Source organism: Parasteatoda tepidariorum, chromosome 9, assembly GCF_982258835.1.
Source record: "Parasteatoda tepidariorum strain Cologne lab strain chromosome 9, Ptep-v5.0, whole genome shotgun sequence".
NCBI classification, from domain to species: Eukaryota; Metazoa; Arthropoda; class Arachnida; order Araneae; family Theridiidae; genus Parasteatoda; species Parasteatoda tepidariorum.
In genome coordinates, this window is record NC_141763.1 from 27,759,556 (window position 1) to 27,783,359 (window position 23,804).

The 23,804-nt window shown below is 30.6% G+C and overlaps 2 protein-coding genes across 4 annotated transcripts in view; both read left to right on the forward strand.

Annotated features, from left to right (window-relative positions):
* Nucleotides 1-23,804, forward strand: part of LOC107448691 (uncharacterized) — a 201,803-nt gene that overhangs the window by 117,120 nt on the left and 60,879 nt on the right. The gene's annotated exons all lie outside the window — the stretch shown is intronic.
* Nucleotides 1-23,804, forward strand: part of jp (junctophilin) — a 111,052-nt gene that overhangs the window by 82,050 nt on the left and 5,198 nt on the right. For both annotated transcript variants that reach the window (XM_043044709.3, XM_043044710.3), the window contains exon 8: nt 1,091-2,406. In XM_043044709.3, the coding sequence (XP_042900643.1) occupies nt 1,091-2,406 (1,316 nt within the window). The remainder of the gene's footprint in view (nt 1-1,090; nt 2,407-23,804) is intronic.

Genomic DNA, 23,804 nt, shown 5'->3' on the forward strand with positions numbered 1-23,804 from the left:
CGTAATAGGATTAAATCTTTATGGTTCGAGGGTTGACCTAAAATATGCTAATTAATAAGTGCAAGCGATATTTTAAGATGCAAATCCCTAAATAAACATACTTTTTTTTTCAACGGATTTGATTCTCTAACCGTAGCCGCAATCTGGAAAATATGGTTCCAAAAGTTTGTTTCAGAGAGTATTTCAAAGTTTGGACTCCTTAATGTTAATTTTAATTTTTGTGTATCTCGCCATATCTCAAGAATGTTCTAATCTTTTTATACAGTCATAAACATAATCTTTTAAATGCAGTCATAAATATCGTTTTTCCAAAGATAATTCCAAGTAAAAAATAACATTTGGTATATATTTATTATTTTCTTTAATAATAGTCGAAAAACTTTAGAATTGTAGAGTATACAATTTTTTACATATTTTAAAGAATGCAATTTTACATGGCAAAATGCAAATTTCGAGCAAAATAAATCGAACTTCTCAGGAACTATTCGACCGATTTCGCTCAAATTTTGTATTTTTCCGTGTAAAATTACATTCTTTAATTTTTGTAATTTGAAATATCGTCCGCGCAGATTAAATAATGTATGTGAGATCACCCCAAATCATTAATTTTGAGTCCTATAACGGGAAGATCCGATCATTTGATCAAAAGTTACTCATAGTGGTCCGTTTTTTTTATATTTTCTTGCAGTTTTTTTTTTTTTTTTTTTTTCGTTTTGTTTATTCATTTAGAGAAAGTGCGTTTCGTGTTGATTTCACAACCTAAATTACTGGCTACTTTAATTAATAAGTATATTAAAGGTCCACTTCTCGTGTTGCTAGGAGTTTAATACCTACAATCCGATAATAACATTAAAATGTGTTTAGTTTGAGATTTATTTTGCTCTCTGTATGTTTTAAAAATGTCTCAAAAGGCAGGCTTTCAGTACATAATATTAACCAGCGTTTCATATAATATAATTTTAACGAAATTGATCAATTGTGCTTTTCATTACTATCTAGAAACTTTACATTGAGGATTTAACTTAATAAAATATTAAACAAGGCATTTATGCAAACACATGTTTTACTTTTTGTTATTTTTACCCCGCAGATATGATGAGAAATAAACTCCACGACAGATTAAACCCTAATCCGTCGTCGAGAGTTCCTTTCACAAATCTCAGCAACCAAACGCTATCAGGAGAGACACCGGACAGCAATCGAACAGACTCGCCTCTGGATCAATCGAGGAGGAATATGTCCCCTCGAAACATGAGTTTGAACACGCCAACTCAACAGTACAGATATGGTGAAACTCCTCAAAACAGGATAACTCAAAACAGTTCGCCACAGGATATGTATATAACACAAAACGTCGCTAATCAAAATCAGTATCCTCACCCCAAGAATCAAATCAATATGAATCAAACTTCGTACCCGATCCCTCCACAAAACCAAGATTCCAGGTATGTGCCCCAACAGATGATGTCCCAGGATCGTTATCCTGTACCTCAACAACAACAAGCACCTCAACAGCCTTATCTCAACCAAACCCAAGGATATGGGTCTTATCCTTCCAAGCTTCCGCCCCACGTTCCGCAAGAAGTGCTACAACCGTCGTACCAAAAAATGAACGCTAATTATTTGGGTCCTGCTCCCGCACCAGGTATAGGACAACAGGATCCACCAGTAGTGCCTAATCGACAAGGCTCGATCCGCCGGCGGCCTAGTGGCAGAGAGGGTGGTTACTCCATTCAACAAGCGATGGGTGATCATTTCGAACACTACAGGCAAGAGCCTAGACCACGAACAGTCATCAAGCATGGGCGGAGGATACCCTCACCGTCCAGGAGTGGTATGAGTCGGGAAATGCCGCCCATGATGTATAGCCAGCAACAGCATTACCATCCTTCGCCCAGGACCAGCTATGGTCCAGATGCCACGCCTGACTCGGGAGTATCGGAAAGCATGGATGGTGATGAACTCTCTCCATCGCGATTCCAGAGAAAATCCCAATTGCCACCCATGATTTACGGTGATAGCCACGCTTCCAGCCTTCTTAGTTTTGCTCCCAGTGAAGAAGAGAGTCGGACTATGAGTCCCACCATGAGTAGTATGGGTTTAGATAGTGAAATAGGTTCCGAAGCCTCCATGGGAAGCGGTGCATTTCCCCGGACTGCCTCCCTTTATGTGAATCCTCCGAGTCGTCGGAAACAGGAAGTGAGTTCGGGTGGTGGTGATCTTCTGAAGAGGAAGAAAAGTATGCCCCATGGGCCCAAAGAATTGAGTGCACCTCAAAAAGTGATACCAAGAGAGGAGGTTGCCTACCTTAGTTCTCAAAGGAGAGAAGAGGTCAGAAGGATCCATTATGAAAGTGAGAGGTTGAGGTCAAATCCATTGTTATATTTCGTCAGACCAGATTTTAAGGTAAGTTTTTACTTTTCATTTCTTTCGTAAGCATTTTTTTGTTTTTTTGTTTTATTGAACAACCGTCGTTGAACAGCCGACCCAATTTTGAGTTTATGACTACCAATGTCTTGGAATTCTGAACCCAATCCAGAGAAAAAAATCCTGGATCAATTATTGGGAGAAATTTGCTTTCGTGGGAGGCTTTTTGATGGAACTAAACAGCATTTGCGTTACATGGAGTTGAAAACCAGAGATGCCAATTGCTCCGGACACGCAGAAATAATTAAAACAAGGTAAATAACTACAAACTAAATTTTGCAAATATTTGACCATTTTTGCTTGCTTTTAAAAGGGTATAGCATGACATAACTACCATAAATTGGTGAATTATATAAGCCAACGAATTATTTAGAAATAGTGGTGGATAAAAATCTACTAAATTGAATTTATTAAACCAAGAATCACAATTAATGAACTACCACTTTAAAATATTTATTTGCTGTCCGGAGCAAGTTGGCATCTCTGGAAAACCAGCAGTAACTGTTTAACTTTATTTGGAGAAATTTGCTTTCGTATAGGACTTTTTGATGAAATTAACCCGCCTTTGCGTTACATGGAGAGGAAAACCACGAGTACCTTCCTCGGTTAGCTTGACGGCAAAGGGACTCTAACCCATGATCCGTCTACCACTGAGGATATTTCATGTCAGCACTGTGGTCCGTGCAAGACGGATGTGTATTCGTATCAACCCGCCATTGCTGGGATTCGAACCCGGTTCACCTCATTGGAAGGCGAACGCTCTATCCCATAAACCACCGCTACTCACAATGAAGTGATTTGGATTATGTTAACATTTTTCAAAACAATTAGTGTTTGATTAAAAATAGTGTTGTTTAAGAAATAAAAATAATGACAATTTCCGGGGCTTATTTTACAGTCAAAACTATGTGGATAGTTTTTATCCCAGCAACCCTTAAAAAACTCTATCATTTATCAACACTTTCTGAACTTTTCCGGTCCTGGCCAACTATAGCTAACATGTATCTTAACGCAGATTCGTTCAAATGAGGAAAATTTATCATTTTACATTCAACTGTAGCTAAAAGGCAAGAAATCGTCTTTTGTATGGTATCGTAGTAGATAATTAATTAACAAGATAATTGATTATTTCTTTAAGTAATTGATTAACAAAATAATTGATTATTTCAGTAAATAATTGATTAACAAAATAATTGATTATTTCTTTAAAGAATTGATTAACAAAATAATTGTTTATTTCTTTAAAGAATTGATCAACAAAATAATTATTTATTTCAGTAAATAATCGATTATTTCTTTAAGGAATTGATTAAAAAAATAATTGATTGTTTCAGTAAATAATTGATTAACAAAATAATTGATTATTACAGTAAATAATTGATTATTACAGTAAATAATTGATTGTTACAGTAAATAACTGATTATTTCAGTAAATAATTGATCAACAAAATAATTTATTAACAAAAACTGCCACATGTAACTTAATCAATTATTTTACATAATGTCGCCTATGAGGCATCATCAACAGACCTCACTCTAAAATTAAAAAATTTTTATACCTTAATAATTAGTAACCACATTTATTGTTCCAATAATATTAAAAATTATTTAAAGATACTGTGTTATGTATTTTGAATCAGTGCTCCCCACCCTTTTTATCAACGCTGACTAGCCAACGATTGATAATTTTTCTAAAGCAGTTGATTGTTTATATTTTAGATGGTTTTGATTCAATAATTTTAATTTAATTGTATTTAAACACGCCTTCAAAACAAAATACAGTTATATGCTCAGTAGGGGCGAAACTTTAAGTGACGGATCTTAGTTTTAAGTTTTTTTAGTATAATTAAATTAAGTTTTGTCTTAGCTCACAGTCCACTTTCCATCCACAGAAAGTCGCACAAACCCGAGGAAAACCCACCACAGTAAATAAAAGGGAAATAATTTAATGTTCGTAACATGGCCCAGGGTTTCGTTACCATTGTTTTAAATGATTCACGGTTTATATTAGTTCAAACAGTACTTGGAGTGCAAAGGGTAAACTTTTTGTTTACGACTGGTACAATATGTGGACCACGTGTGATGGTACAGCATAAGCAAAGCGTTTAAGAAGCCAAAAGCAATGGAAATCTAGTGGAAATCGCGAAAAAGAAGTTTAAACAAACTTGTGGTAAATTTACAACGGTAAAAATAACTCAAAGAATGAAGTAAGATCGAAAAAACTTTTGTTCTCTTAAACGCTTTCACCTCAACTCTTATTATAGAAGGCTAATTCATCTTCTAATCGATACGACGTCTAACAAACAGGTGTCTGGAGGGCCGCAAACTCATCAAACGGAAGTTACGTGTTTTTCGTCACAATTCAGCAACGCGATACACGTTGCCAAATTTGTCCATGGCTTCAGCCCAGACGTGAATAGAAACTTTTTTCCGCTTCTTTGTCCTCTACTATCCTCTTCGAAGTAAAGAGGCAATGGTGTCAACTGCCGTTAAGAGATAACTTCCTTTATTTATTTATTTATTTTTATTTGTTCGAAGAGAGGGCATTGTTTTTGAGATGTTGACTTTCACATTATTGTGGGGTGAGGTATGTGCAAGATTTGTTACAAGTGCAATCCAGAATCTGTCACATTTCAAAAGAGGAGGGTAATTTGGGTGGATTATTGATGTCACGTCGAATTGAGCAGCGCTTTTATAGAAACAAAGAGAAATCTTAAGAAAATTAGTTCAGGTTTAAACTAAACATTAGTTTCGATTTCAATGAAAAAGGATTTTTTTTTTTTTAATTTTTGGGGACTAGGTGAGCACATTTTTCTATTTTATACTAAAATATACCTCTATATACGTGTAAAAAAAGTTTGAAAACGGCCAAATGCCTAAATATACACGAAATCGAAAAAGTGGAAACATTCACATTCAATTTTTTGATTCAAGTTATCTAAAGAAAGTTTGGAAATGGTCAAATATCTCGAGAAACATACATGAGATCGAAAAAAATGAACAAGACACATTCAATATTTTTGAAAACCTTTCAAATTATATCAAGCTATATTAATATTTCACCCCCTTCTCCTTAAGACGGGATACAACAATTTTGAAATCTAAAATATGATTAATGATATTAAATATATTGCAGATTCGGATTCTTCAGTAAAAAGCAATCCTTTTTGAGTTGTAGGTTTGTGCATTTTACTTCACGGATGGCTCTGCAGCCGAGAAAATTTAAACATAGTACAGGCTATTTAAATTTTCGCTGTTTTTGTTTCAAGTGGCGAATCTCGAGACACATCAGATTATGAAGATGAAAATAGACGGGTGTAAAAATTTGATTACAGTGCCATTTGTGAAGCAAAATGTTTAAACCTACGACTCAAACTGGGGTTATTTTTTTCCAGAGAATCTAAACATGCAATAAAAAAAATAGGAGGAGGGATTAAAATCGAGTTTTGTATCATCATCGGATTGCTTTTTAAAGATATACACACATTCTGTTATCATACCGTAAACCGGGGCGAGTCTACCCATTTTTTCAGTTTGTCAACTTTCAAGTGGTCAAACTTTTGTAAATATTAAAGAAAAAAGGCTTTTAATAGGTGTTTCGGAATCGCTATTTATCCCTCTTTAAAGCTATGAAATCGATTTTAGAAAATATTAACAGTTACGCTGTTACTGTATATTTTTATAGAACTGCTGACAAATCTCTCGTATGGGGCGAGTCTACCCATTCTACTAAAATGAATGTTAACATTGTAAATAATCAAATTTTACTATTAAATTGTTATTTTAGTTATTATATAGGATATTTATGAAGTAAAATTCATAACTTTATTATATATTCAATTTTTTTATTCATAAAATAACACAAATTGAGTATTTGATCGATTATCACATTTTGATCACAGTTTTGTTTTTATAATCATTAACATTATGAAATAACATTTTTTTCTGATTATTGTTGATAAAAATAAATTAAAATTAATATAAATTTACAATTAAATAATTAATAAATAATAATAATTAAAGATTATTAACAAAATCGAAATTCAAACATTGGGAATCATGAAAAATCCTTTTCCCATTCTTTTGGGAGGTAATAATAATTTATAAATAATAATTTATTTAACTTGCATTAAATAAAAAAAGTTAATTTTGTAATATAAAAATTTAAAAAATAGGTAAAATAAACATATTTTATATTTACATTTATATTTAACCTATAAATTTTCTTATTAATGATAAATTCATCAATGCAGAATTAAAATAATATGCTCAAATTCATTTAAAATGACTTAATTTTAATATAAACAAAGTTCTAAATTATATTATTATGCTTTATTAAAACTAAATACGAATGGGTAGACTCGAATTCTGGCTTTTTGTTTACAACAGCAAAACTTACATTCTTTTTGTTTGTTTTTTTTCATATAAAAGTAATGTAATCTTAGTCTTAGATAAGCTTATCACTTAACCAAAGTGAAAATAGTAATAATAGTAATATACTTACGGAGCACCAACTAAAAGTTTGCTGATTTTCAATACAAATCTCTCATTAGACGTTTGAACAGGTCGGTTAAAAAGACACCAAATAAATAAAAACGAATCAAACTACTACAGCGCCATCTTCCTTAGAGTCTGAACTAAGTCCTCCGTCGGTAAAAATTCTTTTATTTGCAATTTAAAATAGTGAAAATTAAATAAAACTAAAATGGGTAGACTCGCCCCGGTTTACGGTACCTAAAGGTAAAAAGAATCTATATGATATCTTTAAAAAAAGTCATTGAGATGATTAAGAAAGTATTTTAGAATTTTCTTACTTGATGTGTGGTAAATGAGTCTAAATTTTGTGCTTTTCCTTATTAAATTTCTAAGTTCTAAGTTTTCTATAATATTTAAATTTACAATAATAATATGTTTATGGTGTTTATCAACAAATTCAAAATATTTCTCTTCTTCACAGTGACAATCATAAGTATATATATTAATTTTCCCCAAATTTTTGCTAATATCATTATAATTAAAAATAGTTCTACCAAGAGGTTTATTGTGCTTAAAGCTTATAATTAAAGTCTTTTAATGGAAACAAATTCTTTCAAACTTTCATCTTTAATTTCATCATTAATTTTAAATTTAATCTTATCGAAAATAAGGTTTTGAAAATTAATAACGAAAGATAAATTATCTACATATTCCTTTTATTTGGTGAAATTTCACTCATTTTAGCTTTTACAAGATCAAAACAAAGAATGTTGAAGTGTAAACTTATAAAAGAAAAGTTAATAATAAGATCTTGAAGCTTAAATTTATATACATATCATCAGAAAGTTAAATCTCGAGCAAGACATGGATGTTCTTTCAATATCTGTACTATCTGTCCTTACTGTGGAAGCAACGTTGGCCCACCTAATATGGTGCCCCAGAAAGATAGAGTAGTCAACAAATATGCCCAGTAAAAAGCCTGAATTGACAAAATGTTAACACGAGTGGGCTTTGGAAATAAAAGAAGTTAATTATTTGTTACCCTGTGATACTTTTATTTTAATGAAACGAAATGTGAGCAATAATAGTTTTATCTCTGCTTAGTAGAGTTGATTTAAAAGGATTTTGCCCAGCACTGCACAACTGCACATAAAAAATTATTGCGTAAAACTTAAACTAACATATTTCATATAGAATAATCCCTGGGCCAGTAGTGTCATTGATTCGCCAAACTGTCTATAGTTTAGTGAATTTATCTTTATGTATGTTCCAAAAGCATCTATATACTACGCTATCTCGAATTTACCTAAGGCAGTCTTTCTCAAACTTATGACTTTTGTGTACCCTTTCTAAATTTTTCGTAACGCTGTGTACCACTAATAAAAAAATAAATGTATTTTTTAAAGAAATATTTTTATTGTTATTAACATATTTTAGTTATTAACTGTTAACTCTGCAAAAAATAGCAAATAGAAAAATACGTAATCGTAAACTTTCATGGCTAACTTTGTTTTTAAATAAAATTTTCATTTGTTGCAAGATATTTCGCATAAGAACGCGTACTCCCGTTAAATTGCTCCCGTACCCCTGGGGGTACGCGTACCACACTTTGGGAAACACTGACCTAAGGTAATGGGTGGTTCAGAAAGTTCGTGTAGATTTTCGATAGGTTGAGCTTGCAAATGCCCTCTAAAAATATTCAAATAGTAGTAGCAAACTGCTCATTAAAGCAATTTGAATTTTTCTGAATTCAGATAATATTCGCCTGGCTTGATCAGATTTCTATATCCAATAAGTTTCCAACTCTTTGTGGCGATCAAGAAAATTTTATGATCTAATTTTAATGACAAGAAATATATTGTATAGTATAAATTTTACTACCACTAATAGTTTGTGCAGACCTTTGGGGCGAACTAGAAATCGGCAAGAACATTTCAAACGACTCAATACCATAAATTTCAACTTGCTCTATTTTGTAAAATGTAACTTTACTGTAGTTATGTCGTGGTGATACTTTTAAAGCGTGAGAGTAATTATCCTTATTCTACAAGTTTAACTATAGAATAAGCTATTTTTTTCAGAGTTACTTTTTAAAAAAAAAAACTGTGAATATATTTTACCACTTTTTTTTAATTAAAAAAAATTAAATATTTCATTTGTTTCTCAAAATTTCGGAAAATTTTGTTAATATTATTGGCTGTTTTCTAAGAAATGCTTGTCATGCAGGCATGCGCCGAAAAGCTAAAAACGTTTCGTAAAATCGGTTTTAGACGAGTATAATTACATAATTAAGTCCACTTGATGACCGCATTTTACTGTCTATCAATTGATTTGTAATTGTCTTATTCATGCAAGCAATTTAACTTCAGACATACATAAGATCCGTTAATCGAGAAATTATTAGTGGGATATCTAACCTGCTTAACTTGACAAACTGATCATGAGTCAAATTAAAATACTTTGAAAATTTATTCAAGCCAGAAGATTCATATGCTACAAAGACACCCAGTTCTAAAAATTTAATTACGCTGAGGACCAAATTTTTCGTTACATTTACTCAAGTGTTTGACTTAATTTGATTGTGATGATTTCAAAAATGAAATTTGTTTATTCGTAACGCTAAAGAGTTTCTTCAAAATGATGTTTTTATTTTTTGTTTAAAACATCCTGGTTAGGAATCGTGAAAACTGTAACTTGTAAAGAAAATTAGATTGCAGATTCGAAATTAGCAAAGCGAAAATATCAAAGATCCTCCCCAAAATCATATTGCAACCGAGAAAAAAAAATTTTCTCCTGTGTTTTACCTTTACCAACATATGGAAATATTAAACTCGAATTTTGTTGACAAGGTTCAACAATTTCAAGAAGTCAAATATTCTACTTTTAAGTTATTTGATCTTTCTAATTTTAAACGCTTCCACTTATGCCATTAAGCAGTGTTCTAATAAACAATATTCCAATTATATATATGTATCTATAATTATATACTTTGTTCGAAATGTCTCCCAATACTCGATCCAGGAGTACCCTTATCCAGGAGTACCCTTATCTTCAAAAGTACAAGGTCACGGAATTGAACATTGAAAGTCCTGAACTCAAAATTGTTTTGACTGTTCAACGACGGTTGTAAAATATAATAAGTTGTGATGGTGAATTTTTAGAAAAATTAAGGCATACAGCAAATCACATACAAAAATCACAACATGCATTAAAAAAATAAAAATAATATATATATATATATATATATATATATATATATATATATATATATATATATATATATATATATATATATATATATATATGTATATATATATATATATATATATATATATATATATATATATATATATATATATATATATATATATATATATTTCGCTAACGCTATTTAAGAGAATTTAAGCTCGTGTTTTGGTTTGAAAACAGAGGTAATTTGTTTTGTTAAGAGATAAAGATTTAAGCACTGTAGAAGGTGGGAAAGTGGCTGGGATTCTGATTGATGACGAATTATTTGAGACTATAATATGTGGTGATAGATTCAGCTTGTAGCTTTCAAGAAACTAATTAAACCTCTATTGTCATCAGGCACGCAATATTTGGACACTCTGGTTAATCAAAAAGTCGTCGGAATAATGATTGACTTTAAGTTTTTTGGGTGATAAAGTGGTGATATTCTGTCTGTAGCGCGCAGAATGCAAGTGAAACTTGCATCGCAATCAGGCATACAGCTCAAGTAGCGATTGGAGAGATAATCTGAAAATTGCCCTAATTTCCCCGGATTCTTAAACACCAGAATTATATAGATTAAAAATAAAAAAAAATATAAAGAGGGAGCCAGCAACAGTAAAAACAAAGTGAAGGAGATGGAAAATCATAGATGCAAACTACTCCAAATTGGTCGAAATATTTTAAAAAACGGTAGGGAACTACAAATTAAAATTTGAATATTTTCGGTTAATTTTTTAAAAGGCTCAACACGATTTAACCCTTTAGTGGGCCATTTATTTTTAGTAAAGAATTTTCGGAATTGAAATTCATATAAGAATAGTAATTGATATAAGAAAAGAAAAACTCATTTAGCTTAAAGATTTATGAAATAAATATTATAAATGCTACAAACTTTATAAGGAATTATGCATTTTATAACTTTTATACGTTTTCATATACAAAAAAAAAATGGTTCCCAATTTTATTTTAACGCACTTCGAGAAAGCTGAAGTTATTAACAAATGGAAACCTAAATTAAAAGTGGTAGAAAAGTTAACATGGACTTTAAAAATTGGTAGTAAGTATACTTACCACGGCTTTCAAAAGGGTTAACTGTAATAAAGAGGCCTATCACATTTGCCTTTTAATTATTCAGAAGTAGCTGTATGTAAAAATTCCATAAATCGAATTTGCTAAACCAAGAATCATATATTCAAAAACTACCACTTGAAAATTTCTATCCGCTGTCCGGAACAAGAGCTCTGCAAAAGTAAAAATTTTTAGAGATGCCAACTTGCTCCGGACAGCAAATTTATATTTTAAAGCGGTAGTTTATTAACTGTGATTCTTGATTTAATAAGTCCAATTTAGCAGATTTTTATCCACCACTATTTCTAAATAAATCGTAAGTTTATATAATTCACCACTTTGTAGTAACTTAGTCCTGCTATACCTTTTGAAAAGCAAGCAAAAATAGTCAAATATTTACATAATTTAGTTTGTGCTTATTTACCGTTTTTTTAATTATTTTGCCTTGTCCGGAGCAATTGGCATCTCTGATTTTATACTAACATAGCACGTGGTTTCGATTAACTCTGTGAACTTTTTACGAATTGTTTAATTAAAATTCTCTAGTGTCAGCTCATCACCTTTTTAACTCAATATCTCAACAAAAAAAAGTGGGACTTCTGATGCCCTACATCGTCCATTTAAAATTATTTGTTTGGTAACTAAAAAAAACTAAATTGACTGAAACTGTACACGCAGGCCTAATATATCTAAAAGTCCATAAATTTATATCGTTTATTTATTGCTACTGTCAAAACATTTGGCGTCTGATATGGATGCCAAAAGTAATGTTTGTAAGTTATCTTCAAAAATATATACGTTTTATCATAAGTCATGGAATAAATCCCTTTTTCCTATAAAAGAACCACAATTCTTGGCACACCGTGGTTAGTAATTAAACTTCAGTAAATCTATGCCATGTACTTTCATAAAATAAAGATACATCAACATTATTATCTTTGTTCAATAAAAATAAAACATCATATAATAACTTTTATGTTTTTCTCGATTATACAAAGCATGCCAAAATTCTTTTTGTTCGAAATACAAAAAAAAATGAAAACAAAATGTCTAGATTAAGTTTTGCATTTTCTCTATTAAAGAGACTGAATCATTTAAGACAAACTGAAGATATCAAAAATTTAAATTTGAAAACAAACATTATAAAATGGTCAATCGCATTCCGTAATTCAAGAAATAAAATATAACTTACATATGTAACTAATTTCACAAATTCAACAACTATTTCCCTCAAAAAACTGTTTATTATTTCCATTAAACTGTATTATTATTTATTCAACTGTTAATATTAATTATTTATTTGACCGCTTTTATGGTCAATTGGTCCACGTGCTTGTCACAATATGTAAGTTTGGCATTTACATTTTCATTAATACAACGCCATATTTTAGATGATAATTCTCAGAAATAATTAAATATATTTACCTTTTTTTTTTAATTTGAGAAAAAATGTTAGGGTGGTAAGAATATTTTTACATTATTTGGCGTTCTCATTTTCATTTGCTATTAAATTAAATTAGTGTTAAGGCAAAGAACAAAAATAAATCTTGATAGTTTTTTCCATAATTGAAACCAAAAAAAATTTTAATAAAAGAAAATTTTATACATTTTTAAAAATTTATAAAATTTTTTTAAATAAAGTAAAAAAATTTAATCTTAATCATATTTAAAAAAAAATTTTATTTATTTTTTTACATACACCAATCAAAGCCCTGAGGAAATATATTAATATTGCGTAATACAGGGAAGCCACAGGCGACTAAAACTGTAGGAAGCGGTAATAACAATTCCTTTTGTTTATTTAGTTAATATAATTATTCAATTGTAACTACCAGCATAAAATGCATTGTAAATTATTTATATTTAAAGAGAATAAATTTTTCTTACAATTACTAGCATAAGCTTATTTAATTATAACTTGAGAACACAGGAATCACAGATTCGATGAATCAGTTAGTGACGCTTCGCTCCAAACCCATACCTCTCTAGAAGGTTTTGGCCAAACACTGAGCTACCCAAAATATCCAGCATTTTCTTACAATTACTTTCAATAGTAAACTGAAAAAAATATGCTAAAGAAAAACTGCTAATTTTACTATACTTTAATAGATGTTTACTTTTATTAGTCACCACTTTCTACATTTTCAGTCGCCTGTTGCATCCCTGTTTAATACAATATTATAATTAAAGTACTCAATATTTCTAACTAAATAGTTAAAATAGTTGCGCATTAGGTCTACTTAGGGTTCCAAGCCATCTTTTAAAATTAAAAAAGTGGTACGAGACATTTTTCTTTTATTTTTGGATGAAATGAGATATTTTAACTTTCGCGTTACATTAACAATACAAGTAATGATTTCCATTTCTGAAAAGAGGTTACCCTGTTGTCTTTAACCCTTTTGGGACGGACGAGTCATACGTGTATTCGTAATGAATCAGTATCAGGATGGTAAATAATAAAAAGCGGTAGCATAAGTTGGGCATAGCTAATTTTACAGATTTATTTTTGCTTTCACTTTAAATCTAGAACATACATGTGTGTTAAAAGTCTTAAATCTACAATTTTTAATTCGAACTAAGTAGTGGTGAGTAAATAAAGCAAACTGTTTTAAAAATAGTTTGGCTACCAGTTTTATCTTTTTTTAATGTGATTATCGCCACCCTGAGAATGCATGTATGACTCGCTCGTCTAGAAAAGGTTAAAATTAAGTATTTTGCTTGTTCCGGAAAGTTCTGAAAGCAGAACTCCCACAAGCGACTAAAAATGAGCAGTTATGATATGAAAGAGAGCTTACTAACATTATTTTGTTTTAAATAAGAATAATTTGAAATGTAAGTCTTAGTGGTAGCTACGATTTACTTATTAAAGAGATAACAAATAAATTAAGTTTCTACCACTTATTTTCTGTCGCCTTTGACATCCCTGTGAAAGCGAATGTAATCGCTTTCTTCTGCAGTAATGCTAAAAGATTTTTTATAAAAAAAAAAAATTTAAAAAAAGTTATCGGATTCACCCATTCTAGAATAATGCTGCAAAAGCGAACACTTCTTCCCAGAAATAATAATTATGCATAAATTTACTACCACTTTTATTTTTATATTTTATTTGTAAACTTATTGAAACTATCATTGAATTGAGTAGAAATTGAATTAAATGTAAACTTTAACATTTTCAGAGATTCCTACGAGCTCCGAACAAATAAAAAATATTTTTGAGTGGTAGTATATAAATGTATGATTTTTGATTAAATAATTTTTTTTTATAAGGTTCACCACTGTTTCTAAATAATTCAATGGCTTATGTAATACTAAACTTTGTCACAGTTAAACAAATTGAGCTCTGTAAAAAGTCGTCAAATATAAGTTTGCAAATTTTAGTTTGGTTCTCTACCAGTTTTTAAAATATTTTGTTGAATCTGAAGCAGTTGGCATCTCTGTGTTTCCAACACACAGGTAAACACATTGCATACGGACAACTCTCTCAAAAATCGTTATACAGCTGTAAGAGTCAAAATTTCCTAATAGCAGGTAAACTTGTCACTATAGCTAGTACTTCAATTTAAAAAAAAGATTATGAAGAGCGACTGTAGTACTGAATAAATACATAAAGATGACCTGAATCATTTTTATGTTTGTGGTAATCGCGAACAGAGAATTTCTTTAACACGTTCACGCTGGGAAAAGTGAAAACACTGGTACGGGAAAATAGAAAATGCTGGTAGAAGAACTATTTCAATATTAGATAATATTTGGAAGGCATACCTGCCAACTCTTCCGGATTTCCCGGAAGATTTTATTTTCATATTTAAAGTGGTAGTAAGTATATACTATTTTTCCTTTTATAAACTTAATTTTTAGATGATTTTGATAACCACTATTCTTACAAAAATTAGCACGTTATATGCGTTACTATCATGGTTGTAAACTTAAGTTTTCTCAAACACAACGTATTTGTTTGCTTAAAATTGAAGCTTTAATTCCATTTTAATACCACTGGGGAAAATGATAATAGAAGGGATTAAAAGTTGGCAGGTATGGGAAGGAGTTAATCTATTCTCAACAATAACAATTCACTGTAAGGAAATTTATCACGGCGAAGAAGCAATTCAATATAAAAATTGCATCCGTTAAAAACAATTGGTAGTTATGGATTTTTATTATTCCCGGAAAAAATTAAAAAATGAAATCTATTGTTACCAGTTTTTACTCCGGTGCGCTGCCAAGATGAGACAATCTAGCGTAACCCACCGGTGGGTCACCCCGGCGTGAACGTGTTAAAAAGTAAGTTTACGTGTCAAAAGTAGAAGTAGTGAACGTGTTTAAAGTAGAAGTAGTTTTACTACCACTTTTTGATCTTTTGTATGGATTGCACATATTTCAAAAATGTATTTTACGTTACCCGCTTTGCAATGTGTTAAAAAAATCAAGATGAATAGAAAAAGAGTCGCTATGCGGCCCGGGTGCCCAGATCCCAAAACACACTAGGAATTGAGTTGGAAGTTTTCTCTAAAGATTAAAATTTTGAATTAAAGCAACCACATATTTAGAATGCTGGCTATGAGTAAACTTCGTACAACATTATTAAATAAAATATTTAAAAAATTATGAACCTCAGTAAGCTGAATGGCGTCTTCAAAAAACTGAAGGTACTGACTGAAAAAGTTTTAAAAAGACATCCGAAAACTCACCTCTTTATTCTTTGAAAAAAAATTGTTTCTGTTAGAGAATGTCTAAAAGGGATCTTTTATTCTAAGATACGGAATGATAAAGCAGTTGGGTTAGAAATTACAACCAATATATTAGTTTATTGAGGATGTTGGTCAGCCTACTTGGTAATGTTCTAGCTTAAAGAGACAGGCGGCATTCATATTCAAACCTGCAACAAAAAATCTGATATATATACAATTAAAAGTAAATGCCCTAACACTTTTTTTTTGTTTTAACAAATTCACATTTTGTTGCATCCTTGTAAATGGGCGATTGCTTATGCAGACAAAAACTTATCAGTACCTAATAGTTTGTTTTTCAAACTAATTACTAAAATAAAATCATAGTGAATTTGGGTTCTATTAATGTAATTTGTAAAAAAAAAATATCCTACTAGAAGAGCATGGCTGAAAGCCCTTATTTAGCAAGACGGATTAAGTAGATATTGATAAATAGTTTTTTTAAAAAAAAAAAGAATAAATAAGCTCCTCCTGAAAACTAACTATAACTGAAATGGTTTTACTACCAGCCTTTCCTCTTTTCCATATGCTTTCACCCCTGTAGCAGAGATGCTAATTTCCTCCGGAAAGCAAATATTTATTTTAAACTGGTAGTTTATCACTTGTTATACTTGGTTTAATAAATTCAAATTAGTAGATTTTTATCCACCACTAAATAATTTGTAGGCTAATATAACTCCAAAAATAGTCAAATATTTGCAAACTTTGATTTGTGCTAATTTACTGCTTGTTTGTTTTTTTTTTTTTTTTTTTAAATTATTTTGGCGTGTCCGGAGCAGTAGGCACCTCTGTATTAGTTAGATATCATATGAACAATAAATTTATTTATAAAAGGAAACGTTAAAGAAAAAATCATTTTAGGCAGAGTCATCCTTCATAATTTATGAACCCAAACTGTATGTTTAGCGTGTAATAAAAGTATAGGTATGTAAATAAACATCAGACTGAAATGTGCTTATTAAATAGCAAATTATTTCATACACAGTTAATGGGAAGTTGTAATCTAAAACCTATTAATTTTACACCACGTTAGTCTTTTTTCCCCATTAGTTTTGAACGTTAAATAATTTATTTACAAACATTATCCTAAAATTATTTTTCTGAATGACACCTTTATCAATGAAATAAAAAAATTTTTAAAAATCACATCCTTAGAATGAATATATTATTACCCTAAATAAAAAAATTATTTTGACTTAAATTAATAATTTTTTTAATGAAAAATAAATCAGTTGATTTAAATCATGTTTTTAAAAAAAAATCAAGTGATTTAAATCATGCCAACCGTGGTCATTTCACAGTTTAATAGAGCTTCAAGAACACAGAAACAGACCAAGAGAATTACTTCAAAAATCAATCTAATGTATCGATCTGTGAGAGACACGTGCAAAGATTTTACCCTCCCATTTAGAAGAGAAAGAAAGTGCTTAAAACTCAATAAGGAAGGTTTATCGTCTGCTGGAGATTGTTGCCAAAAATGATATAAAAAAAAAGTTTGTTACGTAATAAAGCGATGATATGTCAGAGTAGAGAACCTCCAGTATTTATTAAAATCTTTTGAGTTTCTAAGTTAAACAAATCGTTCGCATTTCATTTTATCTTTACTTTTCTCAGCTTGGTCTTCGAAGTTAAAGCTATAAAAAAAAATTTCAAAAAAAATAAGAGATATTATTTTTCGTGGGGTAATTTTCTTAATAAATTCTTATTTATTTTATTTGTCGACTGTAATAATTCAAAATACAAGATAATAAAAAAATAATGCCTCAAAAATCCCTCAATCTATTGTATGAATTCTTATAAGCAATAAGTTCTTCTAAATAAACTCTTGGTGGTAGCAACATTTATGCTTTTAAACGTTGAGGAAGTGGCTTTATTTTTTAGAAATTCTTCTAACACTGAGTAAATACTTTCTTGAACCCTTCCTTCTCCCTCCCATCAAAATGACGGGGTGAAGTTTCGCCCTCTATTTCTCGTGCCCGTGATATTTCCGGGCTGGAGTGTTCTCAAAAATAATCTTCCAAAAGTTAACAAAAATCTATTGCTTATGCCCAGAATCATGTTTATTCCCCAGATGGCAGTATCAGACCATTTGCTATGTGTTTAAAGATAGTTACTATATTTTGAACAAAATGTTCGCACTCATCAAGTACATAAGCAAAAATTGACCCAAAAATTAAAAATGAATGTATATATTGTCCATACATTTAGTTTAATATAATTTTTTGAACAAAAAAATGCACACTTTTATGACCGTTTACTTCAAAATTATGCAACCATTACGGGGCTAATGACCATTCGTGCTGGGAGCTATTTTCATTGTACCCACGGGTCAAAATAAGCTTTTTATTGTGATAAAAATTTTGCATTATTGCAAGTAGGAATTTTCTCTTGTAAAATATTATTTAATATATGAGAACTGTCTTCCTTAACCTTTCGTGCTTTCACATAGATATAAATAACTTTTTGAAAAATAATAAGTAGTAGTGGTCACGAATATATTAAAATAGTGACGATTGTTTTATTTTTGTTAAAAAGTTTGAGGAATACGAGATGCTTGAAACTATTTATCATATTAAGTTTATTTTTTTACATCTATGACAATAATGCGATTTTTACTATTATTTAAATATCTATCATCATGCATGTTTTTTTTTAAGAATATGTCAGGTAACTCTTCATTCGTGTTCATTTTTGATGAAATCACCATCAACCGTTAGTAGTTAAATACCTGCAAGCGACGTAATCGTTGGTATCGATCCTGATTGGCTGTTAAAACGTGGCAATGTTTACTTTTTTTTCTCCATTCTCTTTCGAGCCAGCCTGTCAAATATGAATTCGTTATGCTATCTCGTCATCTATTATAATAGTGCGATAATATTGTAATTAAGGAATTCTTGTAAAATTAATTAAAAATGTAATTAATGTCTTAAATTTCAAAAAATTTTAATACAGTGAGAACATGCATAGTTCTTCAAAATAGCACGACTAGAATAATAAGGCAAAGCAGGCTTACGAAATGAATAAGAATAGGGTTGTTATAGGGACTCCGAATCGCATTACACACACATATAGAGAGCTTGTATAAAAATAAGGAAACTTTTCTTTATACTATCTTTATTGGCATAGCGACGAATTGTGCCCATTATAAAATTCGTGACGAATTGTGCCAACGACGAATTGTCTCTGTGGCGATAAATTGCTGCTACCGAATTGTGCTTACGACGAAGAATTATCTTCGCGATAAACTGTCGCTACAACAGATTATGCACGACTGATTGACGCAGAACCTACAAGATATTACTCGTTTTATTTTTTTTTCAGTATTTCATTATGCTTTTGTGTGGTCTAGCTCAGTGGTTCCCAATTTTTTTCGATTATGGAACTCCACTTCATAAATAAAATTCTTCAATTCATTTGCAATTGAATATTTATTTTGCAATAAAATATTTATTGCGATTGCAAATATTACCGATTACGATCATACTAACTTAAAATCTCGGAACCCCATTTGATCCTTCCTCGGAATCTTAGGATTCTAAGGAACACTTTTTGGGAATCTCTAGTCTAACATATTAAAATAAACACAAAAGTATTTAACTTTCAATAAATATATTTTGAATGTTAACGCCCTTTTATTTTGTCATAGTCGCTTTTTTTATATCCTGCAATCAAAATAAATCGTTAAATGAAAAGTTTAAAAAAAACTTCCAAAAAGTTTTAAAATTTAAGTGTTTAGAACAAAAGTCGATACTGCCCAAAAATATAAAAAGAAATTTCTTAGATGATAATTTTTTTTCAGAAACATAGTGATCTAAATTATCTTCAATCACCATTTAACATGGATTACCTATAAATTGTAATTTCTAAGATTTGATCAACTTTATCTCCAAGCACTTCAATTGTGCAAAATATTTTTTAATTAAAACTTTGATTTAATAAAACTAATAAACAAGATAATCGGCTTTTTCTGTTCTTTTTTTTTTAAATTTAGAAGGTAACTTTATTCAAACAAAAGTTACTTCTAAAAAGAAAAGAAAAAATCGCAAAGCCCCATATGTTTTCTATTTAAATAGCATCGTTGACAAAAACGTGGGCAAAAGTAGATGGTGAAAGCAAAGGCTGTTTATTTATAAATTCGAGGAAATAAAAAAGAAACATTCTAACTCTGTTTCAGGTAAAGTTCTAAAGTTGTAGCGATTGCTCACACAGTTTCTAATTTAAAAAACTTCAGAGAGACAAAAAAAGAAAGACATCAAAAGAGAGAAGAAAATAATAGCTATGTTAATGAGCATTCGAAGTTTTCTAAACAGAATTCTCTCGTCCGAATTTGTTTTATAAAAATGAATTTTACTTATTATCTGATATTTTGATGCGTGGACATTAGAAAGACATGAATTACAATCAAAATACAACGAATATAGCAAAAATGATCAAGATTTTTCAAATAAGGGGTCTAGGATATGTATTCCGATATAGTGATTAAAATCCTATTAAAAAATGACCTTCCAAACTCCAAAGGAAAAATGAAAAAGAGAGACCCGTAGAACAAGATAGTTAGACAGAGTCGTAAAGTGGTTAAAGGACTTGGGAGTTAACAGATGGAGAAATATAGCATCGAAAAGATCTAGATGGGGTAAACTGACTGAGACGGCCTTGGCTAGTAACCGGCTATAGTGCCTAAGAAGAAGGACATTAGAAGAAATAAAACATATTTTCGTAACATTCTAGTCTAACAAAAACTAAAAATAATAAGTTTATTTTAACGTGTCTACATATTATCATATTAATTTAAGGTTCTTTTTAAAACTTAAAAATAGCTTGGCACGACTGATTTGAATTAGTGAAAGTCTAAAAAAGTGAAACAATTAAGATATTGCAGTGGCAGCATCCTTGCCTGCAAATAAGAAACATTATTGCAACATTTGAAATGTTAACAAAGCTACTTACAAAAAATTTGATGGTAGATTCGTAATTAAATTAATTCATAATTTTCTGTTTTCACCTATCCTCTAGTTTAAAAAAAAATGTATACATTTTTTCTGATAGAATTCATATTATTCATCTAATATTACACTAATATGAAATATATGATCTGGATTTTTTAAAAATTCTGAAAAGCTATTGGGGGCTATATCGTTTTGAAATAGCTTCTTCAGCTCTGAGAAATGAATCAAAACAATTCCATAAAAGCTTTTAAAAAATCAAGGTAAAATGACTGCAAAACTACAAATTGAAAAATGAATAAATAAATCCTCTTAAGCTAAGTTAATTAAAAAAAACTATTCTGAATAAAAATTAAAAACATATCCTATTTTTTAAACACGTTATAAAAACGCCTTAATGCTAGTCCCAAAATAAGTTATATAAATTATAAGCCCTGGGGGTTATTAGCAATGTACTTCTTACACCCCTGCCTGCCACATTCTTAATGAGAATATAAGAAGGCCGGCCTGCTTTCGCTAATATCCTTGTCTTATACAGGGTTGGGGCAAAGGGATTTTCGTACGGAAGGGTTCTGACTCGACTAGGAATTGTCTGCAGTGACCTACCACTCGATTTTTATTTCCTGCACACGGAAACGAAACGATCTCTCCTCTTCACTTATCAAATGGAGCTTGGGCGTAACATGGCCTTTAACCATAACAGTCAGTGTGGTAGATAAATTACAGAATCCCTAGCTGCAAAATAACTTGGGCCCTCATTGGGACAATGATCACGAATCTTGGCACAATAAGGGCCGATTGAACCGATATTTTTACTGCCACTTTGAAACCAATATCAACTCTGTATGAAATTGTCAGAGTCATCCGATATTTTATAATCATTATTCGGCCAATATAAGCCCTATATAGGCCGATATTGATACTGCATAGGATCAATATTGTTCCCTCGTAGCATGTTCATATAGGACCCATGTTGAGCCAATTTCGAGCCCAACTGGGGCCAAGGTATAATTGTTGCTAGGGATAAAGCTTAAAATTTCAAATTGCAAAGAAGATATCGTTGTTCATTTTGCTTTGGCTTTAAAGCTGGATGTAATAATGCATGAATTTAATAGTAAATAAATTTGAAGTCTTGATTATGTTATATCACTAAAAAAGTGTCCCGCAATGCATACCTGCCAACTCTTCCGGATTTTCCAGAAGATTTTATTTTCATATTTAAAGTGGTAGCAATACTCAGGTTATTCCAATTAACTTTTTGAATTATAATGATAATTATAAATAAGTTTGACCACCACTACATATAAATAATTACAATAAATATATTAAAGCATTATAATCCTTGCGCAAGCGAGTTTCAGCGGGATCAAAATATAAATATATTTTTGAGTCAGATTGTTTTTCGTTCATTGTTTTACAATCACTCTGAAAATCCATTCTCGGAAAGAGTGAAAGTTGGCAGATATGCGCAATGGGTTAAATGTATTTGCACGGATCCCAACTGCTCCGCTTTCAACAATTAATTTTATAAAGTGGTAAAAAATTCAAAACTAAAACTTGTTTTATTTTGTTTCATTTCGTCAATACTTCAATCAGTTCACCGCGATAGGATTGGAACAAAGTGGCTTGAATTATTTAAATCTGTCCCTATGGCGTTAACATGTTAAAAAATAATGTCCTTATGAATTGTTTTGTTTACGTAAACTAAAAGAACTTAAATTTTCAGATGAATTTCAGCGTTCACTTTACAGTGGATATATAGTTTGCAAGCATTGTAGTAATTTAATAAGTTTCAAAGAATACCTTTTTTTACGATATGTTCTTTTAAAAGCTTTTTGGTATATATTTAACATTTTAAAGCAAAGGGATTTTTTTATATGCATAGCGTCATTAGTTAAATATTTTTCTAAACTTAAAAATAGGATAATTGAATATTTTCAAAAACAGTTTCGAATTTTGTCAGAAACTTTCGAACGATTAATATCTGGCATTATTCCAATGTAGTCCATTAAATAGTATGAAGTGTGCCTAAATTTGCATGCCAATCAGCTTTGCCCAATAATTTACACCACTGAAACTCTTTTGTTGTTTCATCCTTTTAAGTAAATTGAATTCAGAACATGACCAGTGTTTACAAAGAGATAATCTCTCTTATGGATTCGACTTAAAGTGCCATTTCAGTACGTTATTACTTTACTCATCAATCTGCTCAGAATTGTGTCACAAAGAGTATCATAAATTAATTTTTATATATACATAGATATTCTATATTCGAAACATAGTGCAGTTCGCAAAAGTTCAAGGGGTGAGTCATATCCATATGTTATTCCTCAAAATGTATTCAAAACAAGTAAATACAATAAGTATAATAAACTACGTTTCTCACTCTTTTTCTTTTATTTATTTATTTATTTTGATTAGTTTGTAAACCAACTGATTACTTTTCATTCGTCAAGCAGATCCGTATCGGTTCTTTTGACTACAGAAACCATACAAGGGTTGAACAATAATATAGAAATCTATTATGCTATTTAGCAGACATGATGATGAATCAGAAGTTAGAACGCTCTACTCCCAATGAAGTATCGCGGGTTCGAATCCCAGCTATGGCTGGTAGATACGAATTCCGCACTCGGCTCGCGCTGACCATTGGACGAAAAATATACTCAATAGTAGACGGATCATAGGATAGAGTCCCTTCTTGCAAACTAATCGTGGGAGGTTTTCCCTTTCTTGTAAACGCAAAATGCAGGTTAGTTCTCCACGAAGGAAAAATTTTCCCAATACTTGATCCAGGAATTCCCTTGTTTTCTGAGTTGGGTTCAAAATTACAAGACTATGGAGTTGAACATTGGTTGTCATAAACTCAAAATGGGTCGGCTGTTGGTTATAATACTAACTATCTGCAAATCTTTCTTTTAGCAAGATTTTC